The sequence below is a fragment of the Choloepus didactylus genome, chromosome 1, assembly GCF_015220235.1.
Source record: "Choloepus didactylus isolate mChoDid1 chromosome 1, mChoDid1.pri, whole genome shotgun sequence".
Classification (NCBI taxonomy): Eukaryota; Metazoa; Chordata; class Mammalia; order Pilosa; family Megalonychidae; genus Choloepus; species Choloepus didactylus.
The window spans coordinates 197145803-197166082 of record NC_051307.1 but is presented as its reverse complement, the minus strand read 5'-3'; the positions used below and the strand labels follow the sequence as shown (position 1 = coordinate 197166082).

General features: G+C 37.7%; 1 protein-coding gene across 1 annotated transcript in view; it reads right to left on the bottom strand.

Moving 5' to 3' along the window:
• Positions 1-20280, bottom strand: part of KIF15 (kinesin family member 15) — a 102398-nt gene that overhangs the window by 24513 nt on the left and 57605 nt on the right. Inside the window, exons 17-22 of the mRNA XM_037848847.1 lie at positions 16086-16283; positions 14495-14602; positions 13958-14063; positions 4812-4977; positions 2296-2446; positions 2005-2090 (exon numbers count right to left, since the gene is read on the bottom strand). Of these exons, the coding sequence (XP_037704775.1) occupies positions 2005-2090; positions 2296-2446; positions 4812-4977; positions 13958-14063; positions 14495-14602; positions 16086-16283 (815 nt within the window). The remainder of the gene's footprint in view (positions 1-2004; positions 2091-2295; positions 2447-4811; positions 4978-13957; positions 14064-14494; positions 14603-16085; positions 16284-20280) is intronic.

Genomic DNA, 20280 nt, shown 5'->3' with positions numbered 1-20280 from the left:
TGGAGAGAGAGAAACTTAGAACTGAACTCTTGGGTTCAAAGAAACCAGAAGCTGATGGCTTGGAAATTACAGGCTTCCAGGGGGTGGAATCCCAGAAGCTACAGCCCAACATGAGGCTGTAACCAAACATGGAACCCAACCACCATTTCAGAACAAGCCAAGATTGGAGACGGAGTTAGACAGAAAGGATTTGTGGAAAGTCCTATTGTCTAATGGCTTTGACCCCTGTGTGCTTCATGCGAAGCCAACAGAATTTTTGCAAGATCTTTATAGACGGAGCCACTGCTGGTCTGAACTGGAGAAGACAGACAAGGAACAAATTGAAGGAAAGATTTCTTCAAAGACAGAGCCATGGAGGTTGAGGTCTGGAGTCAAGAGGCCTTGAGTTGGGAGAGCAGAGTGGCCCACATGCATAGAAAGGGTGAGTTTGCCCCGGAGGTCAAGGGTGGGCCTTCCGCCTCGATGCTCTGGAAGAGTTTTGCCACCCCAGGCCCCCAAGAGGATGGAGCACATTCCCAGGGAATTGGGGAGAGCCTGGCTGCCACCCCACTGTTCTGACAGGGTTGAGCGAGTGCCCCGGAGATGGAAGGGAATCCGGGTGCTGCCTCTGTTTGAGGAGGGTGGGGCCAAGAAGGTGGTCTCCAATGTGTAGATATGTTGGAGAACTCACCCCAGAGTTTGGAGAGGAAAGGGCTGCAGAAAAGGCCCTTAGGAAGGGTTAGACTCCTGCTCTCTCAAGCCCGAAGGATGCAATGTCGTTCTGTTAATGACTCTCAGACTTTGAAATCTAATGGAATTTGTCCTGCGGGTTTTAGGAACTGTTTTGGTCCTGTGAACCCTGTTTTCCTTACTGTTTCTCCTTATGGTAATGGGAATGTTTATCCTATGAATGTCCCTCCTTTGTATACTGGAAGCACCTAACTTGTTCTAAGTTCACAGATCCACAGCTAAAGGAAAATTATGACTTAAGACCGACCACGCCTATAATTGATTTTGATGGAATCTTGTACTTAACTATTGTTACTGAAATAATTTAAGTTTTTGTGATATTATTGTGGGATGAATGTATTTTGTATATGGAAAGATAATGTAATTTTGGGGTCCAGGGGGTGAAATGTGCCTGTTTGAATGTCTTATGTCTCCCCAAACGCCATTATCTTTGATGTAATCTTGTGTGGGTAGACCTATCAGTGTTAATTAGATTGCAATTCTTTGAGTGTTTCCATGGAGATGCGCCCCACCCAGCTGTGGGTGGTGACTCTGATTGGATGGTTTCCATGGAGGTGTTACCCCACTAGTTCAGGGTGGGTCTAAATTAGATCACTGGAGCCACATGGATGAGCTGACACAAACAGAAGGAACTCAGTGCAGCTGTGGGTGACATATTGAAGAGGAGCTACAGCTAAGAGGGACACTTTGAAGAATGCACAGAACTGGGAGAAAGCCATTGTGAAACCAGAACTTTGGAGCAGACGCAAGTCATGTGCCTTCCCAGCTAACAGAAGTTTTCTGGATACCATTGCCCATCCTCCAGTGAAGGTACCCAACTGCTGTGTTACCTTGGACACTTTATGGCCTTAAAACTGTAACTGTGTAACCAATTAAACCCCCTCTATAAAAGCCAATCCATTTCTGGTGTTTTGCATCCTGGCAGCATTAGCAAACTAGAACAAGGTCCAAGAAGAAAAGAAGAGCAGCTAGAAAAAGAACAGTGGAGACAGAAATAAAAGTCAGTCCCCAATTTCTAATAAGAAAAGGCACAGTTAGAAGGCACCTGTATATAGATGTCACCGTCAATATAGTGTACATACTGTGATTTCTTTACAGAAGGCCGTGAGTTCTGATATACCACAAATTGTTATTAGGCTAACAAGTATCATAGCTAATTGTTGAATGTTTTGTAAAACTCTTCACAGGATATTAGCAATAAAACACACACACGATAAGGAACATGGTAGTCAACAATATTCTAGTCAACTAACAGTAAAGATAAATAGCACTTACTTAGAACTGTTTTCTTTATCTTCTTCAAACTGTAATAATAATTTGTTATTGCGTTCTTTTTCTGCCTCAAAAAACTCCATCAAATTCTGAAAGATGAAGTTATATTAGATTTTAAGTCGCTGTTCCTAGCGATGTGTAGTTAGTCATTCAACAAACACATCAAGTACCTTTTACATGGAAAAGGTCAAAAACAGTAGGAAGAGGTCAAAAACAGTCCTTGCCCTCCACTAAAGAGATGCAGCCACACATCCAGAACACATTCACCAATAATTAATACCCTTCTTAACTTACACTCAGATCAGATTTCAGAGTTTCATTCTCTTTTTTGCAGCTTTGGAGATTTTTGGAAAGTTGGTCCATTTCAAACTTCATTACTTCCTGTAAGTTGTCATAGGAATCCTGCAGGCAGGCTTTCTTCTCAAGAAGCTTTTCATTTTCTAATCTTTATCAGGAAAACGTTTCAACAATGGTAGATATAAATATTGAATGCATTTCAGCCAGACAGATTATCTGCATTCCAGTTTATCCATTCTACAGACCATTCCCAATTAGATAAGCCTTGACTTATGTAAAGTTCCTTATGAACTGTGTAAAATGTCCATGATGTACAAACACATGTACACTAGACCTCAGAGTGGATTGGTGGGGATGGAAAAAGGAAGGGTGAGGGCATTACCCTGTAACATAGGGTACATAGCCTATAGCCACTTGCGCCTCCATTCTCAAATGGTTTCAACAGGACATATTTGATTGGCAATTTAGGATGATTAGACTCATTTAGAGTTTAATGAGTCTAATGGGGAACCTAAATTTTCCTGAAAGCCATTAGTTTACAGTTTTGTTGATAGCTTAACTCCATGCATTCATCACATATTTTCCAACTCCAGGAACATGTTTTAAGATGGCAAATGTGGTTTCAATCTGAGCAGAAGAGAAAATTCTCTCGTCAAAGAACTATGTTTTAATTCACATAATTTACTGCTTTTAGGCTTTCATCCCCTTGTTCCTCATCCCAACATAATGCAACACATCCACACATCTAGAGCTCAGCCAAGAACTAGCAAGCAATCAGCCTGCCCTTTGGGCCACCCAAAACAAATGTTCCAGCTTGTACAAAGCTTATTAGATACTGATCTACCTGCTTTATTAATTCAAAGAAGAGCAGAAGCAGCAAATTACAAAGTGGCATAAAGATAGACATATAGAAAGTATGAAGGGAAAGAATATATATGAATTTACAATAATAACTGCATATATAAAGCAGGCAAATTAACTCAAGGAAGACACAGCAGTGTGGTGCTGTTGAACATGCCACAATGAACCAGTGTAGTCGGTGTTAAACATGAGACACTGAGAAAAATTAAATTCTATCCAAGATGTTTAAAAAGCAAGGAAATACTTAATACTTTTAAGATAGAATTTAAGCAAATAGGTATAAATGGTAGATTCTTAACATTTTAGATCTAGATCACCTCTAACCTGTAAGCACAAGGAAATGAAGATCCAAAGAAATTAATGGAGTGGCTTTTCAAAAAAATCATACAAAATTAGTTTGGGGTGGAGCCAAGGAGATTTGATTCAGTGATTCAGGGTGACAAACAAAAACCAGGCATAAGAAAAGACAACAGTGCACCTGTGATGATAAATGGCAACTGAATGCAACCTTGGTGTTGGGCAAAGGACACAGGAGTGGCGGAGACTGTGTCCCAGGCAGCACTTGCACCCCTCTAAAGGGAAGGCTGTGATTCAGTCCACAGCTAGGGGCCGCCATGCAGGAATGTGGGCCCAGTGCCACATAATCATCTGATTTTCCAAGAGGATGCTGAAATACAGATTTTTATGTTAAAAAAGTTCTCAATTTTTAAAATGCTCTTTTAACTTTTTTTTAAAACTATGCTGGGCAGGCCCAACAAAAAGTATGCTTTTGGGTGGATTTGGCAGATTCCAAATCTTGCTGTTCTAATATCTTTTTGTGTATTCAGAAAATACTCAGCAGCTATAGATTTTAATTTTTGCAACTTCTATAAAAATTAAATTCAAGGCTTCCCATTAGCAGCTTTTCTATAGTGAACAGTCCCATTCATATCACATTCACAGGATCAAAATGTCCCTTATTAAACTGTGGCCATAAATTCAGGAGACAGTAACACAAAATGGCTTTGTTAAGTTATACAAAAAGTTGAAAATAGCAAGAAAAAAAGAAACAGGAAAAACATTATTTACCTTTTAGATTATTTTGGCTTCAACACAACCGTACTTGACCAACCAAGCAGCCTGTTACTGTGGACAATAGCAACGCTATTCATTTGTTGCACTTTGCACTGCCTTTATCTTTGGAGCAGGCACATCCCCATGAGGAGCCAATACCACTTTAAACCCTTGCTAAATGACTGGTCCAAGGGTGGGCAAATGACTCCAGCAAGACCAATTCAAATTTTCCCTGGGATTGATAGATGGCTGTTGGGAGAGATTTCTTCCCAGGGGCTGTTATGCTGAGAACCAGAACACGGAGGTGTCTGCTTCAATCTAGTCCCTGTCACACAGAAGAGGTCCCTTTGTAGTGGGAGAGAATAAAGGCAACATGCAGAGAGAAGCAGAGCTGAAAGAAAGAGCACTGACAATATTGTTTGAAAATCTAGTTGTCTCTAAAACCAAAATCACCCCTGGAGCTGCCAAATATTGTGAGCCAATAACTTACCTTTTTGTTTGTTTAACAAGTTTGATTTGGGCTTATAGCACTTACACTTCAAATAGTCCTGGATTACAGGTCAATCAGGCAAAACAAAACCATAATAAACCAACTCTACCTGACATTATCCAGTTGAAGCTGTACATGCATGTGTTTTTCTGAAAGTTGGTTAAGTTCTTTCTCCTGACTCTCTTTGAATGAACTATATTCCAACTTCACTGAAGACAGCTCCTTGTCTGCAGAATGAAGAACCACTCGCAGGTCATGCACCTCACTTTTCAAAACTGAAAAAAAGAGATAAAGCAAATCCTCAACAGGTGTCTCTACAAATATTTTTTTTTTTAATCATCATTTTATTGAGATATATTCACATACCACACAGTCATACAAAACAAATTGTACTTTCGATTGTTTACAGTACAATTACATAGTTGTACATTCATCACCTAAATCAATCCCTGACACCTTCATTAGCACACACACAAAAATAACAAGAATAATAATTAGAGTGAAAAAGAGCAATTGAAGTAAAAAAGAACACTGGGTACCTTTGTCTGTTTGTTTCCTTCCCCTATTTTTCTACTCATCCATCCATAAACTAGACAAAGTGGAGTTTGGTCCTTATGGCATTCCCAATCCCACTGTCACCCCTGATAAGCTACATTTTTATACAACTGTCTTCGAGATTCATGGGTTCTGGGTTGTAGTTTAATAGTTTCAGGTATCCACCACCAGCTACCCCAATTCTTTAGAACCTAAAAAAGGTTGTCTAAAGTGTGCGTAAGAGTGCCCACCAGAGTGATCTCTCGGCTCGTTTTGGAATCTCTCTGCCACTGAAGCTCACTTCACCTCCTTTCACATCCCCCTCTTGGTCAAGAAGATGTTCTCCATCCCACGATGCCGGGTCTACATTCCTCCCCGGGAGTCATATTCCACGTTGCCAGGGAGATTCACTTCCCTGGGTGTCTGATCCCACGTAGGGGGGAGGGCAGCGATCCCACCTTTCAAGTTGGCTTAGCCAGAGAGAGAGGGCCACATCCAAGCAACAAAGAGGCATTCAGGAGGAGACTCTTAGGCACAAATACAGGGAGGCCTAGCCTCTCCTTTGCAGCAACCGTCTTCCCAAGGGTAAAACTTATGGTAGAGGGCTCAACCCATCAAACCACCAGTCCCCTATGTCTGTGGTCATGTTAGCAACCATGGAGGTGGGGTAGGCGAATACCCCTGCATTCTCCACAGGCTCCTCAAGGGGGCACTACATCTTTTTTTTTTTTTTCCTTGTTTGTCTTTTTTCTTTCTTTTTTTTTTTTTAACTTTCCCTTCTTTTTTAAATCAACTGTATGAAAAAAAAAGTTAAAAAGAAAACAAACATACAATAAAAGAACATTTCAAAGAGACCATAACAAGGGAGTAAGAAAAAGACAACTAACCTAAGATAACTGCTTAACTTCCAACATGTTCCCACTTTACCCCAAGAAAGTTACATAATATAGCAACATTTCAGTGAACTTGTTCCTACTACATCCATCAGAAATTAACAGACCATAGTCATTTCTGGGCATCCCCAGAACGTTAAATAGCTTATCTGTTCTTCTTGGATTATTGTTCCCCCTTCCTTAATTGCTCTCTACTGCTAGTTCCCCTACATTCTACATTATAAACCATTTGTTTTACATTTTTCAAAGTTCACATTAGTGGTAGCATATAATATTTCTCTTTTTGTGCCTGGCTTATTTCGCTCAGCATTATGTCTTCAGGGTTCATCCATGTTGTCATATGTTTCACAAGATCGTTCCTTCTTACTGCCACGTAGTATTCCATCGTGTGTATATACCACATTTTATTTATCCACTCATCTGTTGAAGGACATTTGGGTTGTTTCCATCTCTTGGCAATTGTGAATAATGCTGCTATGAACATTGGCGTGCAGATATCTGTTCGTGTCACTGCTTTCCGATCTTCCGGGTATATACCGAGAAGTGCAATCGCCGGATCGAATGGTAGCTCTATATCTAGTTTTCTAAGGAACTGCCAGACTGACTTCCAGAGTGGCTGAACCATTATACAGTCCCACCAACAGTGAATAAGAGTTCCAATTTCTCCACATCCCCTCCAGCATTTGTAGTTTCCTGTTTGTTTAATGGCAGCCATTCTAACCGGTGTTAGATGGTATCTCATTGTGGTCTTAATTTGCATCTCTCTAATAGCTAGTGAAGCTGAACATTTTTTCATGTGTTTCTTGGCCATTTGTATTTCCTCTTCAGAGAACTGTCTTTTCATATCTTTTGCCCATTTTATAATTGGGCTGTCTGTACTATTGTCATTGAGTTGTAGGATTTCTTTGTATATGCAAGATATCAGTCTTTTGTCAGATACATGGTTTCCAAAAATTTTTTCCCATTGAGTTGGCTGCCTCTTTACCTTTTTGAGAAATTCCTTTGAGGTGCAGAAACTTCTAAGCTTGAGGAGTTCCCATTTATCTATTTTCTCTTTTGTTGCTTGTGCTTTGGGTGTAAAGTCTAGGAAGTGGCCTCCTAATACAAGGTCTTGAAGATGTTTTCCTACATTATCTTCTAGGAGTTTAATGGTACTTTCTTTTATATTGAGATCTTTGGTCCATTTTGAGTTAATTTTTGTGTAGGGGGTGAGGTAGGGGTCCTCTTTCATTCTTTTGGATATGGATATCCAACTCTCCCAGCCCCATTTGTTGAAAAGACCATTATGGCTCAGTTCGGTGACTTTGGGGGCCTTATCAAAGATCAGTCGGCCATAGATCTGAGGGTCTATCTCTGAATTCTCAATTCGATTCCATTGATCTATATGTCTATCTTTGTGCCAGTACCATGCTGTTTTGGCAACTGTGGCTTTATAATAAGCTTCAAAGTCAGGGAGTGTAAGTCCTCCCACTTCGTTTTTCTTTTTTAGAGTGTCTTTAGCAATTCGAGGCATCTTCCCTTTCCAAATAAATTTGATAACTAGCTTTTCCAAGTCTGCAAAGTAGGTTGTTGGAATTTTGATTGGGATTGCATTGAATCTGTAGATGAGTTTGGGTAGAATTGACATCTTAATGACATTTAGTCTTCCTATCCATGAACATGGAATATTTTTCCATCTTTTAAGGTCCCCTTCTATTTCTTTTAGTAGAGTTATGTAGTTTTCTTTGTATAGGTCTTTTACATCTTTGGTTAAGTTTATTCCTAGGTACTTGATTTTTTTAGTTGCTATTGAAAATGGTATCTTTTTCTTGAGTGTCTCTTCAGTTTGTTCATTTCTAGCATATAGAAACATTACTGACTTATGTGCATTAATCTTGTATCCCGCTACTTTGCTAAATTTGTTTATTAGCTCTAGTAGGTGTATCGTTGATTTCTCAGGGTTTTCTAGATATAAGATCATATCATCTGCAAACAATGACAGTTTTACTTCTTCTTTTCCAATTTGGATGCCTTTTATTTCTTTGTCTTGCCGGATTGCCCTGGCTAGCACTTCCAGCACAATGTTGAATAACAGTGGTGACAGCGGGCATCCTTGTCTTGTTCCTGATCTTAGAGGGAAGGCTTTCAGTCTCTCACCATTGAGTACTATGCTGGCTGTGGGTTTTTCATATATGCTCTTTATCATGTTGAGGAAGTTTCCTTCAATTCCTACCTTTTGAAGTGTTTTTATCAAAAAGGGATGTTGGATTTTGTCAAATGCTTTTTCAGCATCTATTGAGATGATCAATTGATTTTTCCCTTTCGAGTTTTTAATGTGTTGTAATACATTGATTGTTTTTCTTATGTTGAACCATCCTTGCATGCCTGGAATGAACCCCACTTGGTCATGGTGTATGATTTTTTTAATGTGTCTTTGGATTCGATTTGCAAGTATTTTGTTGAGGATTTTTGCATCTATATTCATTAGGGAGATTGGCCGGTAGTTTTCCTTTTTTGTAGCATCTTTGCCTGGTTTTGGTATTAGATTGATGTTAGCTTCATAAAATGAGTTAGGTAGTGTTCCATTTTTTTCAGTGTTTTGAAAGAGTTTGAGTAAGATTGGTGTCAGTTCTTTCTGGAAAGTTTGGTAGAATTCCCCTGTGAAGCCATCTGGCCCTGGGCATTTATTTGTGGGAAGATTTTTGATGACTGATTGGATCTCGTTGCTTGTGATGGGTTGGTTGAGGTCTTCTATTTCTTCTCTGGTCAGTCTAGGTTGTTCATATGTTTCCAGGAAATTGTCCATTTCTTCTACATTATCCAGTTTGTTGCCATACAGTTGTTCATAATATCCTCTTATAATTTTTTTAATTTCTTCAGGATCTGCAGTTATGTCACCTTTTTCATTCATTATTTTGTTTATATGGGTCTTCTCTCTTTTTGATTTTGTCAGTCTAGCTAGGGGCTTGTCAATCTTGTTGATCTTCTCAAAGAACCAACTTTTGGTGATATTTATCCTCTCTATTGATTTTTGGTCTCTATGTCATTTATTTCTGCTTTAATCCTTGTTATTTCTTTTCTTGTACTTGGTTTAGGATTGGTTTGTTGTTCATTTTCTAGCTTCTTCAGTTGATCCATTAGTTCTTTGATTTTGGCTCTTTCTTCCTTTTTAATATATGCGTTTAGTGCTATAAATTTCCCCCTTAGCACTGCTTTTGCTGCATCCCATAGGTTTTGGTATGTTGTGTTCTCATTTTCATTCGTCTCCATATATTTAGCAATTTCTCTTGCTATTTCTTCTTTAACCCACTGATTGTTTAGGAGTGTGTTGTTTAACCTCCAGGTATTTGTGAATTTTCTAAGTCTCTGATGGTTATTGACTTCTAATTGTATTCCATTGTGGTCAGAGAATGTGCTTTGAATAATTTCAATCTTTTTAAATTTATTGAGGCTTGTTTTATGTCCCAGCATATGATCTATTCTGGAGAAAGTTCCGTGAGCACTAGAAAAGTATGTGTATCCTGGTGATTTGGGATGTAATGTCCTGTAGATGTCTGTTAAATCTAATTCATTTATCAGATTGTTTAGGTTTTCAATTTCCTTATTGGTCTTCTGTCTGGTTGATCTATCTATAGGAGAGAGTGATGTGTTGAAGTCTCCCACAATTATTGTGGAAACATCCATTGCTTCCTTTAGTTTTGCCAGTGTTTCTCTCATGTATTTTGTGGCACCTTGATTGGGTGCATAGACATTTACGATTGTTATTTCTTCTTGCTGAATTGCCCCTTTTATTAGTATGTAGTGGCCTTCTTTGTCTCTCAAAACATCCCTGCATTTGAAGTCTATTTTATCTGAGATTAATATTGCTACACCTGCTTTCTTTTGGCTCTAGCTTGCATGAAATATTTTTTTCCATCCTTTCACTTTCAGTTTCTTTGTGTCCCTGTGTCTAAGATGAGTCTCTTGTATGCAACATATTGATGGTTCATTTTTTTTGATCCATTCTGCGAATCTATATCTTTTAATTGGGGAGTTTAATCCATTTACATTCAACGTTAAAACCGTGAAGGCATTTCTTGAATCGGCCATCTTATCCTTTGGATTATGTTTGCCATATTTTTCCCTCTCTCTATTAATATCCTTTATTGTACCCATACCGAATCTCTTTAGTACTGAACCTTTCTCCAAGTCTCTCTGTCCTGTCTTTGTTTCTCTGTCTGTAGGGCTCCCTTTAGTATCTCCAGTAGGGCAGGTCTCTTGTTAGCAAATTCTCTCAGCATTTCTTTGTCTGTGAAAAATTTAAGCTCTCCCTCAAATTTGAAGGAGAGCTTTGCTGGATAAAGTATTCTTGGCTGGAAATTCCTCTCACTCAGAATTTTAAATATATCGTGCCACTGCCTTCTTGCCTCCATGGTGGCTGCTGAGTAGTCACTACTTAGTCTTATGCTGTTTCCTTTGTATGTGGTGAATTGCTTTTCTCTTGCTGCTTTCAGAACTTGCTCCTTCTCTTCTGTGTTTGACAGTGTGATCAGTATATGTCTCGGAGTGGGTTTTTTTGGATTTATTCTATTTGGAGTTCGCTGAGCATTTATGATTTGTGTATTTATGTTGTTTAGAAGATTTGGGAAGTTTTCCCCAACAATTTCTTTGAATACTCTTCCTAGACCTTTACCCTTTTCTTCCCCTTCTGGGACACCAATGAGTCTTATATTCGGACGTTTCATATTATCTATCATATCCCTGAGGTCCATTTCGAGTTTTTCAATTTTTTTCCCCATTCTTTCTTTTATGCTTTCATTTTCCATTCTGTCATCTTCCAGGTCACTGATTCGTTGTTCAACTTCCTCTAGTCTTGTACTATGAGTGTCCAGAATCTTTTTAATTTGGTCAACAGTTTCTTTAATTTCCATAAGATCATCCATTTTTTTATTTAGTCTTGCAATGTCTTCTTTATGCTCTTCTAGGGTCTTCTTGATTTCCTTCATATCCCGTACTATGGTCTCATTGTTCATCTTTAGTTCTTTGAGTAGCTGCTCTAGGTGCTGTGTCTCTTCTGGTCTTTTGATTTGGGTGCTTGGGCTTGGGTTATCCATATCGTCTGGTTTTTTCATATGCTTTATAATTTTCTGTTGTTTTTGGCCTCGTGGCATTTGCTGAACTTGATAGGGTTCTTTTAGGGTTTGTAGACCTATTGAAGTCCTTATCTCTAATTTATCAGATCTACAGCTTCGTGGAGTACACTTTCTCTAACTAACCAGCAGGTGGCGTCCACGAGCCACCTGTTCTCCACAAGCCAGATCTCCCCTGCTTAGCCTTTTTGGTGAGTGGGGGAGTGAGTCTTGTGGGGCCCAATTGGTGTACCAAGCTTGCGTGTGTAGTTGGTGTTGCCTGCCCTGTATGTGGGGCGTGTTTCTGGGCAGTCGGGGAGGGGGGGTGGCCCTAACAATCAAATCTCCCTGATGATCCTAGAGTTTTAAAGCTGCTGCAATAGTCTAATCCTTCAGTTCAGTCCTGCCACAGTTTGTCTCTGCCACTGACCCACAAGTCTTTGGTATTGGCGTATGGCTCCTGAGACTTGCAAGTGGGCCCCTCTTCCAGGCTGTGCACCCTGGGTCCTCTGTTGAGGGATGACTGTGCTATGTCACAGGTGAGTGCCGTCCCCCCAGGGCAGTTCTGGGCTGCTGGGCTGTGTTGGGAGGCTCCCAGTCTGCTCAATTGATGGCTGAATGGGGCTCTGTTAATTCACACTGCTCCCCCTTCCCAGCTCTGGGACATTCAGCTGAGGTTGCAGGGAAGGCTAATGTCCACGCCCAGTTTTGTGGTGTGTGCCTGTTATTTGAAGCACTTCCGTCACACTGGGTTGTCTGGGGCAGCTCTGGGCTATGGGGCTGGCGATGGGCAGGAGTGTTTCCTGTCCACCAGGATGGTGGCTGTGAGCGGACACCCCCCTTTTCTTGGGAAGTTGTGGTGTTTAGTGAATTTTCTCAGCCACTGGATTATTGCCTTTTGTCTCAGAGCTCTCTTAGTTCTGCTCTTGACTTGACGTGCCCAAACTGCAATTCTTTGAAGCTTTCTGTATTGAGCTTCTTAGAGTAATTGTTTTAGAAAAAGCAAAAAGGATTTAAAAAAAAAAACAAAAGAAAACGGCCCTCCTCAGAGATCTAATGGGTTATTGAAATGCTAAGAGACAAAGCAACCAGGGCCATTAAGGAAAGGTGCACAGGGCAGAGAGATCAGCTTTGCTTCGGGATTTGCATATGCGCCTCAAGGCCTGAGCTCCGCCCTTCCCCTTTCTGTGTTCACCAGAACTCCAAAAATCCTCTGCTTTTATTTTGGAGTTTTTCGTGTTGTTTTTTTTCTATGCCTGTCTCCTCTCTGCTGGGCTGGCTGCTCTCAGAGTCTCTGGTGTCTGGTCTCAGTCTATCTATGGTTGGAGTTTGAATCAGTAGAATGAGTTTTCGATAAGAGCAGCCACTGCAGTTCTCCCTTCTCCTTCCCGGAGCTGACAGCCCCTCCTCCCACGGGACTGAGCCTGGCAGGGAGGGGCGCGGGTCCCCTGGCCGCAAAAACTTACAGATTTCGCTGATCTCAGCAGTTCCACGTTTTCATGAGTGTTGTATGAAGTATGCCCAAAGACAGATTGCTCTGTGGTGTCCAGTCCACGCAGTTCCTGGCTTTTTACCTACTTTCCTGGAGGAGTAACTAAAACTTACAGCTCACCAGTCTGCCATCTTGCCCCGCCTCTCTACAAATATTTTTATAAACTAGGGAAATAAAATTTGATAGGTGCTCTTCTAATAATCAGCAGAAACAAGATGAAGAGACCATTTTAAGTGAAGAGGTTGAACAACTAACCATTAGGTCCCTAGGAGCTCTGAGATATGTTTTTTTTCTGTCCCTTACTCATGGTCTTTGGTAAACTGTGGATCACTTGGCTTTTCTAGATTTTTCCAGTAGTGTATGGATCAAAAGTCTTAATATAATGCAGATTCATAGACAGAAAAATTACAGGTTACCAGGGGTAAGGTGAATGGGGAGTTAATGCTTAATGGGTGCAGAATTTCTGTTTGGGGTGATGGAAATGTTTTTGGGAATGAATGGTGGTGACAGGAGTACAACACTGTGAATATATTTACCACCACTGAACTGTATACTTGAAAGTGGTTAAAACGGTAGAGTTTATGTTGTACATATGTCCCCACAATAAAAACAAATAAATAAATGATAAAGGGGGCAGAGATGAAAAACATAAAACTCTTAATATAAGGAAAAAATAGAATTTTAACATATTTTAAGTGACTTAATCTTACTTATTAAAAAATAAAAATTCCTTGGAAATTTCCCAGTATTTCCCAACATGGGTTAAACACTTCCAGTCTTCTAAGTAAACTCCAATTGGAAACAAAATTAGGTAACTTTTTAGGTCAAAGAAAATACAGTGGCTGTCTTTTGTTTTAGTTTTATTACAGACTAAGGCAAATACTTTGATGAAGGGAGAAAAAAATTGAAAATCTAGGAATCAAATAATATTACCACATATACAGATACATAAATTATGTTTTATTTTGGCACTATTAAAACATTATTCATCTTATAAATTCAAAACCATTTATTCATTTTCAAAACAGTATAACATGTTCAGCAAAAATTTTTATCATATGTAATGTGGGCAGTCCTAAAGAAAATTATCCTGTAGGATATATTACAGTTGCTTACTACTGCTGTGCAAACTCATGTCTAGCCTGTCTAATTTAAAACAAACAGCATAGGGGACTTATTTATATAAGTAAAAAGATATTGAGTTATAGTATTCCTTCTGATCACAAAGCTCCCAGTTGTTCAAACTTACAGTCATTCTTAGTTTCAGTTTCTCGCAGCTGCTTTTCAAGGACATTTAACTGTGAGAGATGCTCCTGCTGCTTTTTGGTCCAATCATTTCTTTCTAATAAGAAAAGCTTTGGGAAAAAGATAAATTTAATGGAAAAGGAATATTGGCATGCTAAGACACACTCCAAACTGATAACTTGCTATTGTTTTTAAAATTTAGTTTTAAGGTCTCTGAACAGAAGAAAATTGTCTGTCCTAGTCAACTACAGTGAGGATGATCAACAAAGTAAAGGAGCATTGTAAGAATCTGGCCTGTTCATTTTGCTTAATTCCAAACAACTCAAAGGATCCATTTGCAATATTGACTAATCTAGACAGAATTCAGTCTAGGGATGTTTGTCTCATTATCGAAAAAGGTAAGCTAAGGAATCAAGTAGAGAATAAAACCCAAAGAAGCCTTAACTAAGGCTTAACTAAAAGGAAGTCATATTCTACCAGTAATACTCTTACTTTGCGGATATGTTTCATATATTTTATGAGGCTATACTTTCCGTCTCACCTCTTGCATTTGTGTAGAATGATGTTCCAGTTTGTCAATATGCTGTTGAAGTTTCAGGTTTTTATGCTCTTTTTCATCCACCTTGTCTTGGAGAGCACTCATTTGTTCCTGAAACATAAAAAGTTCAGCTGTCAGAAATTCTTTTAATGGAATTTTCTAAAATTCCCCCATTTCTTCTGCACTGAAAACAGCACACACACTCAAAACAAACCTCATATGCCCCAAGTATCAAATGCCTGTTTGAAGCCAGAAAACTATTTTGATATCCCATATTTCAGAATTATACCTGGGTTCCATCAAAGTGGAAATTTTAAACACAAAGGTAAGAAATGATTAAAATTACATATTAAAATTAAAATCCTGGATTAAATAATAGCGCCATCTCAAGACTTCTTAAGAAGCTTCCTTGGGGTACATGGAGTGACCTTTCTAGAAAAGACTCCAAGCCCATGAAAGTGCAAATTACTGGGATTTGGGGTGGTCTGGTCTACTCCAAACTTTACTGGACAGTATAAAATGCTTTTTAAAAAATCACGAAATCATCCGAGTTCAACTGGTGTTCTGAGATGATCAAACTTCATGTTCTTTCAAATAAGCCAAATGCTATCTATAAATTTATCTGTGTAAGATTCTTTCAACTATTTTAACTTTCAATGGCAGATTCTACATTCTGCCACATAAACCAGTTCTGGATGTTGAAGATAATGGCAAACTGGTCATTTTACACATGCAGTAACCAAAGCCCAAAGAAACTGGAGAGTAACTTGCTAAATATTACAAGGCAAATTAAAAGAACAAGAATGGCTGACAAATATTGTATGACCTCATTGATATGAAATAATTAGAATAAGCAAACTCAAAGGTTATCAAGGGATGGAGTAGGCGTAGGGAATGAGGAGTTAATGCTTAAATCGTACAGAGTTTCTACTTGGGTTGATCATAAAGTTTTGGTAACAGATGGTGAATACATTGTGAATGTAATTGACAGCACTGAATTATATGCTTCAATGTGGTTAAAGGGGAAGTGTTAGGTTGTATACATGTTACTAGAATAAAAACAAACCCTATTGTAAATGATGGACTATAGTTATTAATATCATTATAAAAATGTTCTTTCATGAATTGTAGCGAATGTACCATACTAATGCAATGTGTTAGTAATAGGGTTATATATGGTTAGTCCGTATTTTATGCATGATTTTTCTGTAGACCTACAACTTCTATAATTAAAACTAAGTAATGAAAAACAATGGGCTGATTTCCAAGTCAGGGACCTGTTCACTCCCTACACTTAAAAATATATTTTTATCCGTTGCGATGAAACTACTTGAAAGAGTCATTTATATTGGGATCTCAACTTTCTTGATACATATTTCTCCTAGTTTTATTGTAATTTGGCCTCTGATCCTATTACGTGCAGCATTCAAACTGTTCCTGATAAGGTTAGTATTTTCTCTTAATATTACATATATATATGAGTTTAATACTATATAGATTTGAACACTGTAAATTATAAAGTTAAAATGATAGACAAAAGAAATTTGTTTAAGTGAACATCCAAATATTTATTTTTTCTAAAACTAAACATTACCTGCATTATTCTAAGCTCCTCAGAAATAGCTTCAAAAGCTTGTTCACTCATCTCAGGTGGAACTGGCTCATTTAAGATATCATTATCCAATTTGCTAGAATTCTGAGTGTTTACAGACACAAAGCTCCCCATTTCAGGGCTTAATTTTGGTACGAGTCGAGATCGAAGCTGATAAGCCTTAGTCGGTGTAGTTATAATCTGCAGCAAAAAACGATTATGGAAAATAACATTAGCATACAAGGGGAATAAAAGTGTCTTTAGCAATTTTGTGAACAGAGAGGATAAAAGTGAAATTCTACTCATCAAAAGAAAGTGTCCTTCAGAGGTAGCATGGAAATGCCCAGGTGGAAACAAATCTATCAATTCAATGCATTCTCAAGACAATTTTTAGTAAGAATTTTAAAAAATGAAACTTGATAAGCTGATTTCAAACTTCATACAAAGAATAAGTGTGCAAGAGGAGACATGATGATTAAAAATAGAGAAAACTGAGACTTCGACTGGCCAATAAAAAAACACATTATAAAGATATGATCATTAAAACAGTGCATTATAAGCATCCAAATAGTCAAAGAGAACATTAGAACAAAATACAAAGACCAAAAATAGATCCATTTATATAAAAAATTTCAAATTTTCATGGAAAAACATGGACTATTAAAAAACATCCCTATCTCACACCATTAATAAACAAGTTAGTAGATGCATTAAACTTTTCAAAGTAAAAAAATTATAAAAGCAGTTAAAAAAAAAAAAAGAAAAAAGAACATATTGATGATCTGGGGGTTGTCTGGGCTTTTAAGGCCCAGACCTAAAAGAAGGCACATAAAAGAACACATAGAAGAAGTCACAAAGATAAAAGACCAATAAACTTGGCTACATCAAAAATGTTAAACTTCTGTGTAACAAAAGGGATCACATGCAAAAATGAAAGATAAGCAACATGATGGCAGAATCTATTGTCTGTATATACAACAAACAAAAGATTAATACATAAAGACTACAAATCAAAAGAAAAAGATAAATGGCTTATTGGAAAAAGGGCTTTTTTTTTCATTGAAAAGGACGTAAGATGGACAATAAACATATGAAAAGATTTTGATCTTACTAGAAATGAGGGAAATGAGAATTAAAACTTAAGGAGACAAATTTTCACCCACCAGACTAGCAAACTAAGAATCTGACAATGCCAATTAGTGGGGACAATGCTGGGGAATGAGAGCTCCTATTCTGGAAGGCACATAGTGCAGCCACGTGGAGGGTACTTTATCAGGACAAACTCAAATGATGAGACATCCTACCACAAGGAGACTACCATTTCTCTTTTGCAAAATCTACCCAAGATGGCTCGCCCTGGAAATTACCTAAATAAGCTACGGGTTATTCCATTTAATCCATGGAAGCCTACGTTTAAAATGAGGAGCGGGAGCTCTAGGTACTAGCTAACGTGATAAGACTCAAGTTACATCACTGAGTTGAATAAAGAAGCACAATCTCTGAAGATGGGGAAAGTGATTAAACTAGAGGTAGGAGTAGCAACAGACAAGATGGAATTTAACAAAGGATTATGAATACTGGATTTCTGTATAAGTTTGTTTTTCTTAGTTGCTAGGGTATTCGAATAGTTAGAAGGAAAGAATTGAAATGTTGGAACTGTAACCCATAGCATCCTTTGAAATTTGTTCTATAGCTACTTGTTAAATTGTAACTTGAAAGCTATAACTTTTTGTATATATTATATTTCACAATAAGGAAATCACTGAAACTATGGTACTATAACTCATAATAACTTTGGAAATTTCCTATATATCTACTTGTTAAATCATACTTTAAAAGATATTACCTTTTTGTATATGTTATATTTCATAATAAAGAAATAACTGAAACTGTGGAATTGTAACCTATAATATTCTTTGAAATTTGCTCTCTAGCTACTTGTTAAATTGCACTTGAAAAGCTGTCACTTTTATGTATTTGTTATATTCCACAATAAAAAACATGATAAAAATAAAAAAATTTTTTAAATTTTAAAAATTAAAAAAACACATTGCAGAATAACGTGTAGTATGTCATCATTTGTTTTTTTAAAAACAACCATCTGTGAAACAACTTGACATTATTTTCTCAGTCCATGTACATGTGCTGTACAAAAATGCTAAGAAAAAGGATTACTATACAAAAAATGCTAAGAGAACAGATTGCTAAGAAAAAGGATTGATAAATTATCTCCATGGATGGGAGATGAAGGAATAGATTGGACCCAATTGGCAGTGGTGCTCAAAAGAAACTATAACCTTAACTTTTTTTTTTTTTTTTTTTAATGGAAGAACCTGTGCTCATTTATTTGAGAAACAAAAAGAATTAGCATATCAGATTAAAAAGACAAGGCTGTTTATTACAGCATTCATTTTTAAAATAGTGACAAAAAGAAAAAAAAAACAAACTTGCAAACAATATCAATAAATATCAATAAAGCAATGGTCAAATATCAATTGACTGATCTAAATTCCACACTTAAATGCTTGTATTAAAAATTTAAAATATATATATATATTTGTTGTGCAGTTGAATTCTCAAGAAATAAAAGAAGGTGTAGGAAAATTGAGGTAGTATGCTTTATTAAAATGCATTCTATATGGATAAATATTATTTAATCTTGTGGGTTGTGAAAAGTGATGGGTATGTAGCATTTGAGAAAGGAAAAAAAATACATGACCAAGGGAGAGGGCTGAAGATCTGGTAGCCACTAGGATCCCTGACTACAGTGGAGCCTGCCTTCTGGGTGTGTCTACAACAATAGGGAAATCTCTGCTCCCAGGGGCTGAGAAACCCTATACTTTTTTCAAGCGGAAGCTTCATGGTATTGAGATACCAGTCAGCTATCTTCCCACAAAGGATCTGTGGTGGCACAGGGAAATGGGTCTCCTACCAGTAACAGGGAAACTGGCATGGTGTAACTGGCTGATCTAGGACTCCTGCTAGAAGAGAAAGGGTAAATGAGTAATTGCCAACCCAACAAAAGCTGAAGAAAAGCAGTCATGCCCAGTAGCTCAGGAAAAAGAGGAGGTAGTGTGGGTACTGATACTTCGCCTGGAAGCCCACCAGGCCATGAAGAAGATGGAGGATTTTATATACAAGATCTGGAAGGGATGTTGGAAGGGCACCCCAACTGACTGAAGTACAATGGCTACCTGCTACATGGCCACAGACTGTTCATGCCCTGCTTTCAAGCTGGCTTCAAGAGCATCTTCCACATTCATACAGAAATTGGTAGCATTGTGAACCTATTTGCTTGGTTATGTGTTGTTTCTCTTTTTGGGAATCTTGACCATGCTCAAACCAAACATGAACTTCATGGCCCCTCTACAGAAGAAGGTGGTTTGGGGGATGGTCTTGTTTTGTGCTTTGCTTTAATTTCTCCTGGCTCTTTCAAACCTTAACTTTTATATACCTATACATATATATACACACATACATATATACCTACATACGTATATACACACACATATACATATATACACATATATGTATATTGCTTTTAAACAAGGAGAATATATTCGTTAAGTATTCATGTAATTAAAAATTAACAACAAAAGATATGAATTGCTATGCCAACCTTGGTAAACCTTTTAATCCCCTTAGTACTGTCTGCTCAGCTATAAATAGAAGAGGTACGACTAGAATGCCAAGGTGCTTCAAGTTCTGTAATTTTACTGTGCTAAAATGCTACAGACATAGGATTATAAAATATTTGGCAATATTCTGCAAGGCTTTTTTTTTTTTAATTCAGTTTTAATGAAATATATTCAATTCTGCAAGGCTTTTAAAGTCACTTCTTTCACTAACAGATTTTAAGGACCACTTTCTTTAAAAAGCAAAGAAAAAGCCATGTTGTACCTTTATCAGAAAAAAGTTTCATTTTCTAGATTAAATAAATCATTAAAAAACCCACAAAAGATTCTTGTTCAGCTGCCAAAACAAAAATAAAAAACAGAGAGAAAACTCCCCCCCTCGACATGTGACAAACTCTAAAAATATTGTTGTTAAAAAATAAAAAATAAAAAACCAAGGTGTAGAACAAAGTGCCCAGTATGCTACCATTTGTGTAAAATAAGAACATAAGAACAAGAAGGAAAACAGAAATCAAAAAGGCTTGGTAGCATTCGTTGCCTCTAAGGAGGGTCTTGGTTGTCTG